This window comes from Heliangelus exortis, chromosome Z (assembly GCF_036169615.1).
Source record: "Heliangelus exortis chromosome Z, bHelExo1.hap1, whole genome shotgun sequence".
Classification (NCBI taxonomy): domain Eukaryota; kingdom Metazoa; phylum Chordata; class Aves; order Apodiformes; family Trochilidae; genus Heliangelus; species Heliangelus exortis.
The window spans coordinates 44,823,706-44,842,658 of NC_092454.1; the positions used below are offsets into that span (position 1 = coordinate 44,823,706).

The following is an 18,953-nucleotide window of genomic DNA, read 5'->3' on the forward strand; positions in this document are numbered from 1 at the left end:
TACTGTTGTTTTGGAACTTACAGAAAATATTCCCTCCTGATCCTCATTGGCAGTATTTTCTTTTTGGAGACAATAGTGCCTAAGATTAGAATCTTCTGTCAGAAAACACCAATCAGAGAAAAGCTAAATTGACAATATAAACACCCTAGCAATTACTCAAAAATGAGTTAGATTCTGAACTTCTATACTGATGAAGAAGGCTTTAGAAAAATGGAAATCGGGTGGCAGTAGAAATAGCAAGTAGATGATGATGTGTGTCTTGAAAGTGGAAACTGTAGTAAACTCCTTAGGGTATTGTTTTGTTTGGTAGGTTGTTGAGGGGTGTGGGTTGTTTTTGGTTTTTTTTGGTTTTTTTTTTGTTTTGTTTTGTTTTGGTTTTGTTTTTTTTTTTTGAAGGAGTAGAATATATTTAATTAAATCAGGAAAATCTTTTTTTCAGATTCGAGTAGTACAAAACCCAAAACATCTGAATAATCACAGTGGAAAACATAATTCTACACTGAGACTCTTAGTAAAAACAACTTTGAAAGAAACTGTTGGACACCAAAGATGCCATAGGCATGGAAAAATAAAGGCAGATCTGGGAAGAACCCTAAATTCTTCTACCCCAGATTCACAAATTGCTAACATTTTGAATGAGCCTTCCTTTGTGGATGGTAAAGTAGGCGCTTGATACATAATGTAGCTAAGACAGAGGAGTTGTACTTGCACAATAGTAAGTATTAAGCAAAGAACTGTAAGAATATTTTCTTGTCTGTGTGGAATGCATGAAGATTTACCAGACAAGTACAGACTATGAAGCAGAGCTTTATATGATTGTGATTAAGGTTGTTGTCTATTTGTTGTGCAGCTTCAGCAGCAAAGTTTAGATCTGTCTTCCTAAGTATGTTTTGACAGATAAAGCTAGAGCTATTATCTGTCAAAATACTGGATACAAAATAAGTGGCAATAAGATATCTTCACTAGTATGAATAGAAAAATTATCAACATATGCATTTAACAGTTCATTATAGATTGTATCAATATGCTCCAAAGTGCACCTGTGTTGTACTGTATTTAGAAAACTGTAATTGTTTTGTGCAAAAAAGGTGCACTAATTCCTATTGGATAACACATATATGTAAAAAGATGAGGTTTTTAGGTTGTGATATATGTAAATAAACAAAGGAAAATTGTAGCGTCATGGTTTAGGCACATCCAATAACACCCAGACCTCCACTCATGCACCTCCCACCCCCACTGTGGGACAGGGAGGAGAAAATCCACACAAGGGCTTACTAATTGAGATAAGTACAGAGAGATGTTCACTCTACAATTACAGTTCGCCTCACACTCTCCCAATGCAGGGTCCCTCTCACGGGAGAGTCCTTCAGGAACCCCTCCGACATGAGTCCCTCCCACAGGTGCACTCCCTCAGGCACAGACTGCTCCAGCCTGGGCTGCACACAGGGTCACAGCTGCTTCAGGAGCAGTCACCTCCTCTAGCTGGAGATCCACATCTGCCCCTTTCCATGATCCTGCACAGGCTGCAGCTCCATGTCTGCTCGCCTGTGACACTCCCCTGCAGCAGCTCCATATCTGCCCACTGTGATCCTTCAGGGGCTGTAAATCCATGTCTTTCCCACTGTGGTCCTTCAGGGACTGCTCCACTGTGCTACTACTTGGGTTGCAGGGGGACAGCAGACACCTCACCACGGGCTCTGGGGAAATCTCTGGGAACCTCCTCCCCCTCCATCACTGAGGGAAGCACACTGCTTGGTGTCTTTGCTCTGGCATTGCTTTCACCTCCTTCTCTCCTCTACTTTGTGGGTCTTTCTTTTTTTATTTTTTTTTCAATTTTGTTTTCTCTTTCTTGAATGTGAAACTCGCAGAGCTGCATCCACTTTCGCAGATCTGCTCAGCCTTGGCCAGAGGCAGGACTAGGATTGGAACAAGGGGAGCTTCCAGCAGCATCTCACAGGAGCCACCCCTGTGCCCCCCCTGCTTCCAAAACACCACTGCACTAACCCAAGACATTTTATCTATGTTTTGCAGCAACTGGAAAAATGTAATCAACTGATACAAGATAAGTTAACATTTCTCCCGGCAGACATTGTAGCAGATAGGACGTGTGTTGCAGGTGGTGTTCTTTCATACTGAATTGCATTGTTCTAGTGAAGAATTAAATGTGCAATTTTGTTACTGCTCAGTCCTTAATTTTAAATGACAAACCAGTAACTTCTCCATCAATTACATACTATCATAATTTTATTTCATTTCTTTAATGCTCTCAAGATGCTTGGATATGAGTCAGAAGAAGAATGAATGAGATTGCTAACAAAAAAAAAAAAAAAGGCAAAATAAAAGTCAAGTAGAACATGTGTTCACCAGATTTACAAAAATAAAAATGTTTTTCACTGTAGCAGAATTCAAGGTCAACAGTCCAAGAAATCCTGCAACACTGCATGAGTTGGAATCACCAGTTACCACATCAGAACTGTAAAACACAACCATATGTTTGGTCATTACAGAAGTATTCTTAAAGGCATAAGGGCTGGTATATGCTGCCCAGCTCTCACTGAAATGCACTCAGTCATAGGTGCTTAATTCATAAAAGAATCTAATCCTAGATTTATACTAATATAAACTGCACTCAGTCATAGGTGCCTAACTCATTAAAGAATCTAATCCTTGATATATACTAACATAAACTGCACTCAGTAATAAAGCTTAAAGTTTCTTTTTCTAGGCACATTACAGGTAGAAGTGCTATGCCAAGGTGTCTCAGCTAAAATTATTATGTCACCCAGCAAAATGGCTGTGAGAATGCCATACTATAAGCCAGGTTAATTTTGTGTGGAAAGATATGCTACCACTACATAGGCTGAAATTAGTTTTGGCATGCCATGTGTGGTTATTTCAGATTATAGAAATTTGAAGCTGAAGACATACAGAAAAAAAAAAATTAAAAGATGTTTGTAAATTACAGAAAATCTAGGAGAGAACAGTAATGACCAGAGGTTGGAGAAATGGTGTATGGGGAACTTCAAAATTAATTTGATTTATATTATATATAAGAGAGTGAAGGAAAGCTTAATAGTCTTCTAGCATGTTAAAGGCTGTTAAAAATTTCGTGGCAATCAACTGTTTTCCCTGCCTGTGGGGCTCTAGCAGGAAGAAATAATCTTTGCTGCAAAGGTGATTTATGTTGAACTGTTGAAGAATTTCCAAAACACAATGTCATGAATGGAGCAAACTCCATAGGATATTTCGTGCAGTCTTTTCCACAATAAGCTTTCAAGGACTGTTTACACCCGAGTCTTACCTCAAATTACATATCAATACCTGATACTGCCACAATTATTTTTCAAGGCAGCCATTCAGTTTTTTTGATTTATGGTTCTGTGTCCATAAATGAAATGGTTTCTCTTAGCTGCTAGGGTAAACTGGTAGTTTTCTCAGAAGTAGTGTTTCCCTGAGGCAAGTGTACAGCAAGTGGTTTAGTCAAAACTGTATTGTAACTCTGTAATTTGACTTTATTTGCTGAGTTTATTTGCTTTGTGCTTGAGGTAAGATAATACATTACTGGATCATACAACTCTTAATACAGACAGCATGACCATGCCACATGTAGACAATAGCCATCGACATTCAGAGTTTGAAGTTTTCCTTGCAAAATTAAAAAGCCTGCATATTTATTTTCAAAATGCAGTGATTGCTTCATCTTTGCTTTAGCACTGCAATCTATTACTTCAGTGCCGGGAGTTCTTTCAAGGAATTTCAGGCTTGAAAGAGCTCAGTGAATTAATTTATTACTGTTAAGGGAAAATAACCCCATATTTCCTTATTGAGCAGATGCTGGTGAAAAACACATTACCAGTTCTCTCCTTTGTGGTGAGAAATACAGCTGGGAAATTTAACTTCTTCAGACAGGTCTCTCTGTAAGAGAATATAATGATTAACATTTTCAGTCATTTACAAAGCTTGTCCTATTTTCTGAGGAAGTCAGGAGATGCATCTGGCTACTGAAAGTCATGTATTGGTAATAGATGTTTTTCCTAGGTGTTCTTTCTGGTTATTGTCACAAGAGCCATATGAAATGCATATATACAATTAAAAATTTTATTTGTGAATTAATTTAGCAATTGACATCTCACAAAGTTCTATTAAAAATCAGAATACCAACAAACCTCCTGAAGTTCCCAAATTCTTCTGTGATGTACCATTTTTCATTATCATGCCGTTTCATCCATTCATTTCCTAGCTTTCAGCTGAACCAAACCATAATAGAATTTCGCTGCTCTTAAGTTTCACTTTTTTGATTATTTTGTTTCACTGATTTCTTACATAATATTCATATCAGCAAAAAGAGATAGTTCTCTTCTATGGAGAGTGGAAAATCTTCATTAAAGAACTTGAATTGTAAGCTGAATTATCCAATATCTTTTTCATAGTGTAATGTAACATCTCTTCCAGTGAAAGGATTATTCAGGCTGCACAGAGTGATTAGCCTTGAGTACAGGAAGACGATGAAGCAAAAAGTAGCCCACTCACTTTTCCCCTCAATTGCGTCTATATAAACATTTTTGAGACCCTTTTGGAAAATCTTGCTGTACCTTACCGTTTGATAAACTTCAAAAATAATTCACTAAGACCTTGCCTTCCATGCTGTTAGGAACAGTTAAAAAATGGAATCTCACATTAATGTCAGCAACTTAGTTTTGAACTGTTCTTGGCTTCTACAGTTGAAGATGAATGACAAGATGAACACATTTCAGATATGCCCTTCTCCTTTTAGTATCTGGGTTTTTTTTGTTTTAATAACCATACTGCACTGTAGTAAGGATCTGAATGGAAACAGTTTGGGGGATTTTTTAGTTATCAGCTGTCTTTCGCTATTAAATTTTAACCTACTAACAGTGTCACAGAAATACCAAAAAAAGTGGTTTAGTGTAGGCTGGTTTGCATTAAGACCTACAATCATGTAGGATGCAGAATTTCTTGCTTTTTAAAATCCAAGTACTCAGTTCAGACAAGCTTCAACAGTCACTGAACTATAGAATCATAAAATCTTTTAGGTTGAAAAAGACCATTAAGAACATCAAGTCCAACCATGAGCCCAGCATTGCTGACCATCAGTTCACCACTTGTCCACATTGCCAGTTCCACAGATCATGTCCCTACATGTATTTTAAACACTTCCAGGGATGGTGACTGCATCACTTCCATGGGCAGCCTGTTCCAGTATCTGACAAGCCTTTTGGTGGTAAAGTTAAAAGACCTTTAAGATCATCTAGTTCCAAATGACCTGCCATGGGCAGGAACACCTTCCACTAGACCAGGTTCCTCAGTGCCCCATTTAACCTTCCAGAGAAGGGGCATCTTTGGGTTGCTATCTTGTAGACTAGTGTCAGTGTGTATGGTCTTTAGACTCAAATCAGCCTTATCAAATCACCGTTAGGTGACAAGGCATTGCCACAAAAAGGGAGAATGGCTTCAGAGGAACAACACCTTAGTTATAGAACATTAGCTGCAGCGTGTAAAGCACTAAGCAAGCCTTATAGGGTTTGAAGCCTTTTCCGTCACCAACAGTTGGGACATCACCAACAATTGGCACTACCTTTTTATTGAACAATTACTGTTACCATTTAACATCATTGTGATATTTTAGTTTTGAACAAAGACCATCCGAATATCTCATTAGAAAGGTTGTCTTCAAAAGACTTTTATTATTTATAAAACCAAAAAAAGAAGATTATTATGAATTACTTTTGTATTCCATACAACATTTATACACCATTCTTAAGTCAAGGATGTAATATATTACTAGTTCGCTAGTAATACAGTTTTCTGATACTGCTTTCTGATCTGGATTTTGTCCTTACCATCTTAGATGGCCTGTAACAGCTGGTTCATGTATTAAGAATTACCTGAAGGGTCTTTTCAGCCTAATTGATGGAAATTTATACTGGAAAATTATTTCTCTACCCTTGAATGTCAGAAATGTTTGTATTCACATGTTCATATGGAAATACACCTCTTTCAACTATTGATGCATGGCAGTGCTTTGTCTCGTATCTGTGACTTGTTGAAGTGTGAATATCCACAGAGATCCTCAGGAACTCTGGAGGTATTTAAACTTCTTAAGTCAGAAATGGTCTCAAGCTTCTCATTTTTAATGGAGAAGAAAGCATTTGCATTTACCTTCAGCTTTGGTTTTTGTAAATGCTTGTACTTCCATGAAGAGGGAGGATTTGCATGGTGGGAAAAAAGTGTAAAGGAAAAAAACATTTTTGTTTAGGGACAGGTTAAGAAAATATGCCAATCATTAGTTATGTCTTCTAGCTGTGTGTGCTACTCTAATACTTTCATAACATAAGATTTCATAATATATTTACTAATAGTTAGAGAGCTGCTTTGATCTCAGATGTAGTCATTTTGGCAGAATGCAACCAACAATCATGAGACAGTGAAAGTACTAGTAAAAAGTATGCTTGTCCTTACTTTTAATTGAATTTCTCTTAAAAAGCACTTAGGAATCACCACTGAGCTCTGCTAATGTGTATTTCAGTCATCTTGGTATCTTTAGCAACAGGAAAGAGAATACTGGAAAATTGCAAGCATTCCAGTACTGGAATGCTGCAAGCATTTTTCTGTAACCGTGTACAGTTAGTGGCACAGAATAGTTCTGTCTGGGTGCAGGTGAATATAGACTGCAGAGGAAAAGATCAACACTTGGAACTGGGAGCTGGGTGGATAATAGGAAGGTGAGGACTCTGAAATTCAAGAAAGTTCTAAGAAAATAAGTGTTTTCTTTATCTTATAAGTAGACTCTTTATCTTTCAGAAAGAGGATACAAGGTATCATCCCCTTCTTTACTATATTAAAGTCACCTGTTCTGCAAACAAGTTTTCACAAGTGAAGAAGGAAATGCCCTTACTACAGAGTAATTAAATACCAACCAAGGACTAAAGCAAAAAAAAAACATTCGGCAAAGAATTTTAAAACTGAGTTGTTGGCATTTCATGTTGAATTTTATATCACTCAGGGGGTTTCAGAAAAAACAAATATGTAACTTCTGGAAAATAAGCTTATTTACAGTGACACATGCTGGGATATTAACATAGGATAATATGAAGGAACTCTGCCTCAGAAAATAGTGTCTTATCAATTAGCTTATAGTATTAGATTCTCTGCTGCTGGTGAAGTCTAATATAAAACATTGTTCTGATCTCTCACAAAGATAAACTGGGCTCTAAATTGTTAGGAGTATTAGGAAAGTGAGGTTTCTGATCACACAGCAAAAGACCGTAGGAGGCAGGTAAGGGCCCATCTCTGTAGAAGACCTCTTGTTCTGAGAAAAATGAAGCAGCAAAAAGAATAAAAGATGTAGTTCTCTTAATTTACACTTCATGTGTTCTTCCAAAAGGTCAAATCCACATCAGTCTGAAATGAAATTTTCTTTCTAAAAATTTGATACTTATTTTCACCAATTTCCAATTTTAAATAATACACAGTCTAGTCTAAAAATTGTATATTTTTTTAAAAGTGTTCTCTTCCAGCACCATTCTTCTGCATCAGTTAGCTCTCACAGAAAGTATTTTAGAAAAATTATAACAAAATTCTAGTGTATGCAGATAAACTAATAAATGATGAAAAACCACCACATGTGAAAAAGCAGGCACATACAGAAGCAGATGCATTCTTCTAAAACCAAGTGTATGCTTACCATTAGATTACTAAACAAAAAACCAAAAACCCAAACAAAAAACCCACCCAAACATTTTTCTGTTGTTTGCAAAGATACTGTTACTGTGGTCTGAATTTCCTTTTAATTTTTGTGTTGAACATTTATTTCTCTCTATTACTGATTTTTGTTTTTTGGTTTTTTTTTAATAAACTGTATCTAAAGAGAGGGTTGGTTAATTTCTCAAGCATTCTTTCTGGAAGCTGTCACTGCTTCTATGAACATACAATTGCGAAAGCATAGCCAGACATTTATTTCTTGCATTCAGTTTATAAAAAAATTTCAAACCATACTGGTTTAGTCAGTGGTTTGTACTTAACATGTAGCTGCTAAGATTACAAAGAATAGCTAATATGTGCCAGCATTTACCATTAAAAATGTAAGTCATTCTGTGGTAGTTAAATAAGAAATTATAAACCACAACTTGCTTGTCAAAAACATAGTTAACCAATATAGACACAAGTTACCCTGTGTCTATATTTATGATAAATCGAATCTAGATTTATGGTAATTTTTTTAAAATATCTCAATTGATGATACATCTTTCTGTCTGATTTGCAGTAGGCCACTGTGGCTTTCTTAGTGTTAGGAATCTTACAAATAAATCATCAATATTTATGAAGTATTTTATGTACTTAGTCTTTCAGTATTTCAGTAAATGGTACAAGAAAGTAATTACTTAATTTCTCGTAATAAGAGGATTTTATACTGTATTAATCCCATTTTTGAGGCTACAGTATTAATAAATAGTTCTAGTAATTTTGTTCCAATTTCTTATCTATAAATTCATCTGCCAATTCTCAAAAAATTGTTTCAGGCTTTTTTTCATTTAATGAATATTCATCACCTGCTTCAGTGGTTAGATTTTTTTTCTTCTTTATCTAGATACTCTGACTATGATTCGTGAACCATTAGTGATCTGTGACCTGAGAGTCTCAAAATGAAATTATCTACAAACAAAAGCTATTTAAGACTGGGAAGCTTGAAAGCTTACTATGTCTTCCTTGACATAGAATGATAGAATCATAGAATTGGCTGGGTTGCAAGGGACCTCAGAGATCATCAAGTCCAACCCTTGATCCACTACCGCTGCGGTTACCAGACCATGGTACTGAGTGCCACATCCAGTCTCTTTTTAAATATCTCCAGGGACGGAGAGTCCACCACTTCACTGGGCAGCCCATTCCAATGTCTGATCACCCTCTCTGTAAAGAAATTTTTTCTAATATCTAACCTAAACTTCCCCTGGCACAACTTAAGACCATGCCCTCTTGTCTTGTTGAAAGTCGTCTGGGAAAAGAGACCAACCCCCACTTGGCTACACCCTCCTTTCAGGGAGTTGTAGAGAGTGATGAGGTCTCCCCTGAGCCTCCTCTTCTCCAGGCTGAGCAGCCCCAGCTCCCTCAGCCTCTCTTCATAGGGTCTGTGCTCGAGTCCTTTCACCAGCCTGGTTGCCCTCCTTTGGACCAGCAATAGTAAGTACTGGGCAGAGTGAGAAACCTCAAGAGCACATGAATATTAAAGATGCATTGCTTAATTTTCCATGGGCATCATCGTTTTTGAATTAGCATGATAATTCATATTTTTATCAGAAATCTAATTTGAAGAGGAGATTTATCTGAATGAAATGCCCTGTATCTTTTAAAATTTTTTGGACAAACTATCAAACCATGGTTTTTAAATGCCTGTGAGCAGAAGCTGAATCTGTTCTTTGTAACACTGATAGGAAAGGAAATTTTATTTTCTAACAGTGCACTTGATAGTTTCTAGTGTGCTTTCATTTGTCTGTGTACTATAAGTATGCCTCAAAAAAACTGGGTTTTTTACTGAGGTATTTCTATACATACTAAGTATTAAGATGCAAGCAGTTGTTCAAACATCTGGGGGCTAGTGCAAAAGAGGTGAAAAATGGCAAACATTCAAATAGTTGTCTGTCTACCTTTACTGGATTTGCTGTTCTTAAATTCTGTACTATGAAATGTGAGTTGTTGCAGATACAGGTCATGGTTTTAGCTACTATAAATTGCCTTTTCTTAATTATATACCTTCTTACTAGCACTTCTTAATAATCTACCCCACTGGATTTACAAGTACCCATTGTGGAAGAAGGTACTGGACAAACTACTATAAGAAGAGTAATTTTTGTTGATAATAGAATTAATTTCTTGGGTTAGAACGTTAGCAGTTGTTGAGTATTCTAACAGATCTTACTTTAAAAACCTCATTGGTAATACACTCAGATATGTAATAAATGTCAGTTTGAACTGTATTAAACATTGACATGTTTTTCAATACAGGTGAAGTGTGACCAATACTGGCCGAGCAGGGGCACAGAGACTTATGGACTAATCCAGGTTACGCTTTTAGACACTGTTGAATTGGCAACATACTGCGTTCGTACATTTGCACTTTACAAGGTACATCTACTTATATATACATACCATTAAAATCTAAATGTAGGCAACAGTTATTGCCTTGCCTTGCCTTCCTTGCCCTTTCCTTCCTTTCTCTTCACTTTCCCCTCTCTCCTCTTCCCTCCCCTTTTCCCCTCTTCCCCATTTCTCCTGTTCTCCTGTTCCCCGTTACCCCTTTCCCTTTTCTCCCTTTCATCAGTTGCTCTCCTGCCAACCTGCCCTCCTTCCTGCTTTTCTTGCCTGCCTTTCTGTCTTATTTCCTCACCCTAATCCTTTTCTTCTCTGTCTCTCCTCCCACTTTCTCTCCTCATTTCTTCTGAGCGGCACTGAAGAATGAAACTTCTACAGAGTGTGGTTTTTTTCACAGCATGGAGTTTTCTAAGTTAGTACAGAGCTCTCACTATGAAAAAGCATTTAACTGAATTAAATAGTAGCTAAAGCTCTGGCTCTCGTTGTGATACAGTACTGTGCAGCATAGTTAAAGCTCTTGCATTGTTTGAACCATGAAATTTTGAATGTAGGAAACACAAAGTATAAGAACCAGTTCTGTTCCTCTGTGTACTCAAATGTAGTATATATAAATACTATATTGGTATATGTGCTTCTGCAGTTGTGTCATTGAAAAGTGCAAATATCACATCAAGTGGCAGAATTGTCATAAAGTGTTTTCATTTCATAGAATGGTTCAAGTGAGAAAAGGGAAGTAAGACAATTCCAGTTCACTGCCTGGCCTGACCATGGTGTCCCAGAACATCCAACACCATTCTTAGCTTTCCTGCGACGAGTCAAGACCTGCAACCCACCTGATGCTGGACCTATGGTTGTGCATTGCAGGTCAGCCCAGCGGTTCTTTCAAAGCATCTTATGTTAAGATTATTGCTTTCTGTTTTACTGCAAATAGCTTCTTTTCGCATCTGAGTCTGTCAAAGATAAAAATGATTGCATTGCAAACTGGGGACCTGAGTATGACACTCCCAGCTTGGATGGGCCAAAATTATTTTCTTCTGTCTCTGCAAGAAGAATTAATTTTAGAATATCTAAAGGTCAAAAGGGGAATGTCTTCAGGGTGAATACAAGTGTATCTATGGCATTCAAAAGGTGTTATAAAAAACAATAGTGTTCTATTTAAGATTATATTGATATAAAATAGGAAGATGGCATTGATTTAAGAACCTTAATACTGAAGATAGTGTGTTTCACTTCTGAAGTTATTGCTTATATTGTGTATGAAAGTAAAGAACATGAAAATTTAAAAGGATAAAGGCAACTTTTACTCAAAACAGGTAGAAACTGTAATCTGTATTCAAGGTTAAACCCATAGCTTAGGACTGTGAGGAGCTGGAATTGCAAAGGATGTACCTTTCAAACAGGCTCATTTCAGTTCCAAAGAAATGAGTGCTTCATGATGTTTGAAAGGTAGCGAACATATTTAGGTAATACAAGGTATGAATTATTGCACTTCTGAGAGAAAAATACCCACTCCTCTTAAAGTTCTGTATGTAAGGAAATGAAAAGAAAGAGTTGGGGACTCTTTGCAAATCTTTGACAAGAGCAGATATTTTAGAAAACCTTAAAATCACACTGAGAAAAACACCTTCAGAACATACATGCCAGTCCTACTCAAATTAAGTGTCAAGATGGGTCCCCTTCATTCCTGGGGTATGTTTGTTATGGCTTACATAGCTTACAGTGCTTCCTCTTTCAAAGGAAATTCCTAATATTACTGAATCTTGTGAACTTCATTTTGGGGTAACTTTAGTTGGTAAGGCTGAGACCTACTACTCCCTGTTCACTGAAGCTTACCATGCTTTATAATTGTATAAATTATAAGCATTATAAACTTAAGCATTATAAATGCTTACCGTATATGAATACCAAACTCACTTTTGTCATCCCAAAACTGAGGAATAGGAGTTACAAGAATTACAGCATATCACACTTTATAATTCTGGTTTCTTACACATTGGTAAGCCAGACATGGAAGCTGGCTATTCGAACATTATGTAAGTGAAAGAGAAAGGCTCTTGTAATGAGACAGGAAAAGAAATTCAGCAGGAAAACAAAGTATGCAGGTCTTCAATGTTAAAAGATACAGACTGTTAAGAAAAGATCAGAGAACAGGCACGTGGACATGCTTGAGTGTGTCCAGAGAAGGGCCACAAGAATGATCAGAGGTCTGGAGCACCTCTCCTGTGAAGATAGACTGAGGGAGTTGGGGTTATTCAGTCTGGAGAGGAGAAGGCTCTGAGGACACCTTATTGTAGCCTTCCAGTATCTGAAGGGGGGCTACAAGAAAGCTGTTGAGGGACTTTTTAGGATGTTGGGTAGTGATAGGACTGGGGGGAATGGATACAAACTAAAGGAGGGCAGATTTAGATTGGAACTTAAGAAGTTCTTCACCATGAAGGTGGTGAGACACTGGCACAGGTTGCCCAGAGAGGTGGTGGAAGCCCCGTCCCTGGAAGTTTTTAAGGCCACGCTGGACAGGGCTCTGAGCAGTAGTGGGAGGTGTCCCTGCCCATGGCAGGGGGGGGTTGGAACTAGGTGATCTTAAAGGTCCCTTTCAACCTCGAAAATTCTATGATTCTGTGATTCTTTAACATGCAAGATAGTAGACATTTATTGTTTATTGAAACATCAGGCTTAGGAAAGTGGGACAACTATAAATAATAATACAAATCTATTTATACAGTTTGCTGAATATTTCCAGAATGGAGCCAAATCTTTTTGTACCTGTATTTACAGGATCTTAAAGTATTTCTAATATTGCCTAGAAATACAGATGACCTTAGCTATAATGATCCACAGAGATCATCCCTCTAAAGGTGCTCAGCAGTAAAGATGTTATGCTCTAAATTAAAAACAAAATTAATTGAAGAAATTAATCCTCCCACTCTGGGAAAGCTAAGTGACTATAATTGCTTAAATTCTCTCAGTGCAAAAATAGACAAGTTAAATTAGTTGTTAAGTCACACAGCAAGTCATTGGAAACAATGAAGTAAAATACAAATCTTATTATCACTTAGTGGTACTGATGAACTACGAAGTTATAATTTTCTCTTTGTCATTGGTTACATATGCGAATTTCAGTGAAACTGGTGATCAAGTTAGGTAGCATGATTTGATGCCTGTTGAGGTATTGCTTTCCCAATTTCCTATTTATTTTTTTATACATATATAATTACAATATGCATGTCATGGTAATATATTGGTTTATACCAAGAAGAAGTTACTGAAGTATTTCTTGCAGCAGTTATGTCAGTGTGAGTGTCTCTTTTAATGGCTACTGTAGCAACATTGTATTTTGAGAGTTGTGTTGTCTTTTAATTTTTAATTTGACAGAACTAAATTGGTAAAAAAATCCAAAGAGGAACAGAGCATCACAATTCTTGTAGGCTACAAGACATGCCTTTCATCCAGCAACATGAAAAATTTTCCCATTTAGTTTAAAATTAAAGTAGTGGACATGCCTAAATATTCTGTTTCAAGCTCAGAAAAAAATTTATGTTAACAGAGAACAAGTAAGCAAATTTTGCATGTTACCTATTTTATCTTTGAGTCTGCTTTCAGATTCTTCTCTTCTCTGTTGCTCAGTTTGTAAACTCCATTTCTCCTTTACTCTTGCTATTTCATTCTTCTCATTCTCCGTCATTTCACTTGGTTTTCGTTTATTTCTCTGCAATGTCTGGACTGCTCTTTATTCCATAAAGAATATGGAATATTCTCTAATTATATACCATTTGTGTCTTTCAGTTTCACTGTTTTCTCAGATTTATTTCTCTTTTTCTCCAATATTCCTGAGCCATTTCGATATGAATATGTTCCTACATGTCTTATCATTTTCTCTAAAAACAGGTCATAGTTCTAATGGTCACTCTCTCCTGCTGATTTTCATGCTGCATCAACTTGCACTGCCTTCTAGTAGTCACCCTTTTCCACTCAGATATTCTATTTTTTTAAAAAAAAAAACTTCAGATTTTTTTCTTTTGCTGGCCCCCCATCCACCTCTGCAGCTTTTTAAAGAAATCCTCTTTTCTTTGTTCTGGATCTAACCATCACTCTCTGCTATTTTTGGTTCAGGACTCCATCAGTCCCTTTTCATGAAACTTCTTGCACTACAATCATTCAGATATTAAAAATATATTGATTTTTCTCCACTAGAACAAAGCAATATAGCAAAAGACCATAACTTTTATTCCTCATCTATGGTAGGTAATGCTTTTCCAACATATTCCGCTGAAGGAATAATCTGAGTTTACTCCCTAGCAGGAACATGGGATTCATAGTGGTGAGTGTAAGACAGCTGAGACAGCACTAATACCTTCCTTTATGTTTCTTACAGCTTTAGCAGGCTGTTAGAGCTCATGAAATTATAATAATTTAAAAAACATTTTAAAGTAGTGTTAATATAAGGAGGTTTACCTTTCAAAATATATTCATTAGACAAAAAGAGTAGGTATAAAGAAGTCGAGGATGCTTTTTACTGCAAAGCTTTTAATTGATAGCTGAAAAGCTAGCAGGCAACTAAACACAAGGACAGGGTATGTGTATGATATTTCTGTGAATATATCCCTACTGCTCAAAAGCTGATCTTTCCACTTTTGATGCAGATCAACACCCAATAAAAGCAACAAGAGAGAGTAACCCCATATTTATTTGGTACTCCTAAGTAGGTATTAGAAGAGAGAGGTTTAGACCAAGCTCTTCTGTACTGCATTCTCCACAGATGCCGTAATACTGATGAACAGTTTTCTTCCAGTCCACTTCATGTTTGAGATTAAGAGTTTTCTCCAGTTTGCTTGGTGATTTTGGGATATGGCTATATATCCTATAGACAGTAAAAGTAGCTGGAAATTCAGTTTCAGAGTATGGCCCCTGACTAGCCCGTGTCAAAGCTTCAGTATCTGATATACTAGTTTACTATCTTGTTCCTACAAAATGGTTGTCAAGTGTATGAAGAATTTTTGTGGTGGTTTACAGTATGCTTACTTTGTAAGGTGGAAATGAGTGACAACTGGAGCACCCACCCTGCATTCTGTGCATACTGATCAGGAAAAAATGCAGTTTTAAGCAGTAAAATTAACTGTTAATGTAGTATATAAGTAGTGACATTCAGAATTGGTAGGCTTTATAAGACATGTTCTGATAAATTCATGTAAAATTTTGTGTCATGAAAAAATGAGAAATACAAAATTAGATGATAAGCATTTGCAATGACAGTAATACAATGTCATTTAAAATGACATTTGTTACTAATGTCCATGCAACAGGCATCTTAGAATGTCATTTACACATCTGCTTTTGATAATTAACAGTTTGCTTGCCTGTGCAATACTGAAGTTTTATCTAACAGAGAAGTCAAAACCATATTGAGAAATGTTCTATGTATCTTCTGCCAGACAAAACTCTTACCTGTGTAGAACAGTTCACAGATGTTTAAGCTGAAGAAATAATTTTAAGATATTTATACCTGTTATTTTTAAGGAGAAAACCTAGGTCATTGTTGAAATGATTGTGAAACACCAAAGGTAACATCAAAGCCTAATCTAAATGCAGATGGTTTTACTTCTGCAATCAGATGTTTTGGAAGGACTACCTGTATGAAAAGGGTATCGTGGCAATAACATAAATGCCTAGTGTCATGGCACTCTTCTTTCCACAAAAAAATTCTATACTTTTCTGTCTGTAGGAAAGATTCCATTTAGCAAATCCCAAATCAAGGTAAAGTTAAATTTAGAAATATATTTTTGTAGACTACCATGTTCTGTGGTCCTTGCTGGAGTTACATTCTCCCAAATGCAGCAATATCTTTTTTATATTGTGAGATTGGGTAGAGAAAATCAGCTAAATCAAAAGTAAAGATGTATGCAAAATAATAACATAAAAGATATTTAGTGATCCTATCCTGTTTGTAGATACTTCTTATAGTGTGTGTTCAAACCTTGACTTGTCTTTTTAAGAAAAATTTATCTAAAGATTTTTCTCTGGTGGTTGAAATACTCGATGCAGGTAGATGCTTTTTCATCTACAAACTGTTGTATTATGGGTCTATATCCTTTCAGTTCTTTTGCACAGGATTTGATTAATATCACAGTCCAACTTATGTCTCTGCATGAGTTCCCTTAATTCACAGGGCCGATCTGAAAAGAAAAAAGTAGGAAAAAAAAAAAAAAAAGAAAAAAAAAGAAAGAAAAAAGGTTTCTTTAATGAAAAAGTATAGGCTTAAACCCTAGGATTCTTCACTGGATAGGCTGTAAGGTGTGGTCTAATGACAGCAGGGAAAGCACACGTTTTTGTTTGAAGTTGGATTAGTTCATGGCAACAGGTGCTAATGAGACACCAATGAAATAGCACTGGAGGGTGTTTGGAGCTTTATGCCACTATTTTTTCAAAATGTCACAGAAATTTTAATAGCTGATTCTGTTACTGTACATAAAAGCTTAACATGCAAGTGCAATACCATATGTCTGAACCTCTTTTCAGTACCAGCACCAAGGGCCATATCATTAAGATACTTTGGGAGGGTTTGGCAGGTACTGTTAATGCTGCTATTTCAAACAGAAGATCTTAGATGTTTGGAAGAATTTGACTGTTGTAAGTAAATCTGCATCTGAATATACTAGTATAACCAGCTAGTACAGTAAAGCAAAGATAATTATAAAAAAATAACAGAACACAAAGTGATCTTGCATTTCTTAAAGAAGAATACTTAATATTTGTTCAGTATTTCAGAATGAAAAATAAATATATCTATCTAAGGCAATTATTCATTTGTGGATTGCTTTTCTTCACCTCTATGTCTTTTGAACCTCCCTACCACTTTTGCCACATACCTCACAAGTTCTCAATTTCTAATCCTTGCACTGGGTAGGCTGCAGATGACTACCTTTCCTTTTTAACAGTGAGAGAAAAAAATCCCCCCAGTCCATATTCAGAATTCTCTCAAAGGACATTGAAAAATACTAAAAGCTTCTTCATCCTTTCCCTCAGGATCTTTCCTAACTTCCCTGTACAGCTGAAAGCTCTTGAAAGGAGAAGATTGTAAAGGCATTTTCCATAAGAAGTATTTTAATATCACAAATATTCTAAACTTTCTCTTCTTTACCCATATGTCTTTATCCAGCAGCTATTGGATTACTACTATATATAAGACTGTCTAGGGCATAATCCATATACAAGTGCACAGCAACACTATTTGGTCTGCAGCTGTTAGCTGTAGGTCACCATGTATTTCGTTAAGACTTTTATATCAAAGTCTTGGCTCACAATTAAAAAGCAAAGAGTGAGGAATAAGGCTGTTGTTAGATACTCTTCTCAAAAAAAAAAAAAAAAAAAAAAAAAAAAAAAGAGTATAATGACCCAGATTAAGAGGTTTAGTTCTTCTTTATATAAAAATAAAGTGCATAAATATCTATGGTTTTCATTGTATTCTATTTGTATTAATTTCCTCTGTGTGGTCAGAGTAACTGATTGGGAGTCATTTCAGTTCTAAACGTACTTTTATTTTAGATAATTATTTCAACGTACACTCTATACAAAATAGAGCAAGGCTTGACGAACTTTATCTCTTGGAAACTTGATATTTGTTTAAGGAACTGGAAATTAATTCTATTAATGTAGAAATTTTTAGATGGTTGTTCTATCTTCATTTAGTGTCTGAAATTGTAGAATCTACTGGAAAATAAGAATGAGTCTGGATGAAAGGTTGATAAATGCTAGCTGGCAGAAACAAAGACTGATGTTTCACCAGCACACTGATTGAGGAGTCATTGTTATATCAAGGCACTACTTGATAATCACCACAGAGGGACAGGAAAAACCTGAGGCTGCTGTATGTACAAAGTTTACTTCCATTTTTTATAATTATAAAAACTCAGTAAGTATCATGGAGTGGAACCATTATTAAAATTCAGAAGCATACACAGAACAAATAGTAGCAGTATTTCTTCATGCAGGTTCAAATAATGGAAAATACCTACTTGTGGTCTTTTTTTTTTTTTTTATAATTAAATCAGTCCTACATGTATAAAGCCATCTTTGGTTGTCACTTAGCCTGTGGTTCAGGGGATTATACACCCCACTGCTGTGACTCAGGCTGGATTATCTTCTAAAATCCTAAAGAACTCCTATGACTGTATAGGGTAAGATTCTGTTTCTCGTAGAAGTCAGAAATTTGTGAAGGAACATAATGAATGGTACTACTTGATAGAATCAGTGGTCTTTTTAGGCCAGTATGCTGTCTGTGACAATGGCAAAAGCCAAAACTTTCAGGGGAAAGCATAAAATTTCAATGTCAACAGTATTTCAGTAGTTTTCTACCCAGCAGCAAGCAGTTAGTGACTAGTTTAGCCCTAACTAATGAGGATTTAATTTCTTCCCCCCAGCCCTCATTATTCCTTCATCTGTATTCATGGTTGGACGTATTTTAAAGAGTAAAGCCAGCCAACCTTATCCTTGTCTTTTTCCTTACCTAAGTATTATTCTATGACAAGTAGTTTCATATATCATGTTAGAAGATACCTATTTTCTATTGTTTTAAACATGTCTGTTCATTTGTTAATTTCACATAATGTCTGGATAAAGGCAGGGAAAAAAACCCAACAAGATGAAAAAAAAAAAATCAACAGCAACCAAAAAAAAGAAAAAACATCAAAACACTTTTTTTAAGGCTGTTTCTTGTTTTACATGTGTCACAACCCAGGTTGAACAACCAAGAGAGATTTATACTGGACCCCATTGTGAAGAAGCAGCCCTTTTGTTCAAGAACTTGCAGTGGTGTTTTGACACCACTTCCCAGGACAGATCCTGAGGAC

General features: G+C 36.2%; 1 protein-coding gene across 19 annotated transcripts in view; it reads left to right on the forward strand.

The window, feature by feature from the left end:
• Positions 1-18,953, forward strand: part of PTPRD (protein tyrosine phosphatase receptor type D) — a 339,335-nt gene that overhangs the window by 293,254 nt on the left and 27,128 nt on the right. For all 19 annotated transcript variants that reach the window (XM_071732135.1, XM_071732139.1, XM_071732136.1 and 16 more), the window contains 2 exons: positions 10,024-10,143; positions 10,820-10,974. In XM_071732135.1, the coding sequence (XP_071588236.1) occupies positions 10,024-10,143; positions 10,820-10,974 (275 nt within the window). The remainder of the gene's footprint in view (positions 1-10,023; positions 10,144-10,819; positions 10,975-18,953) is intronic.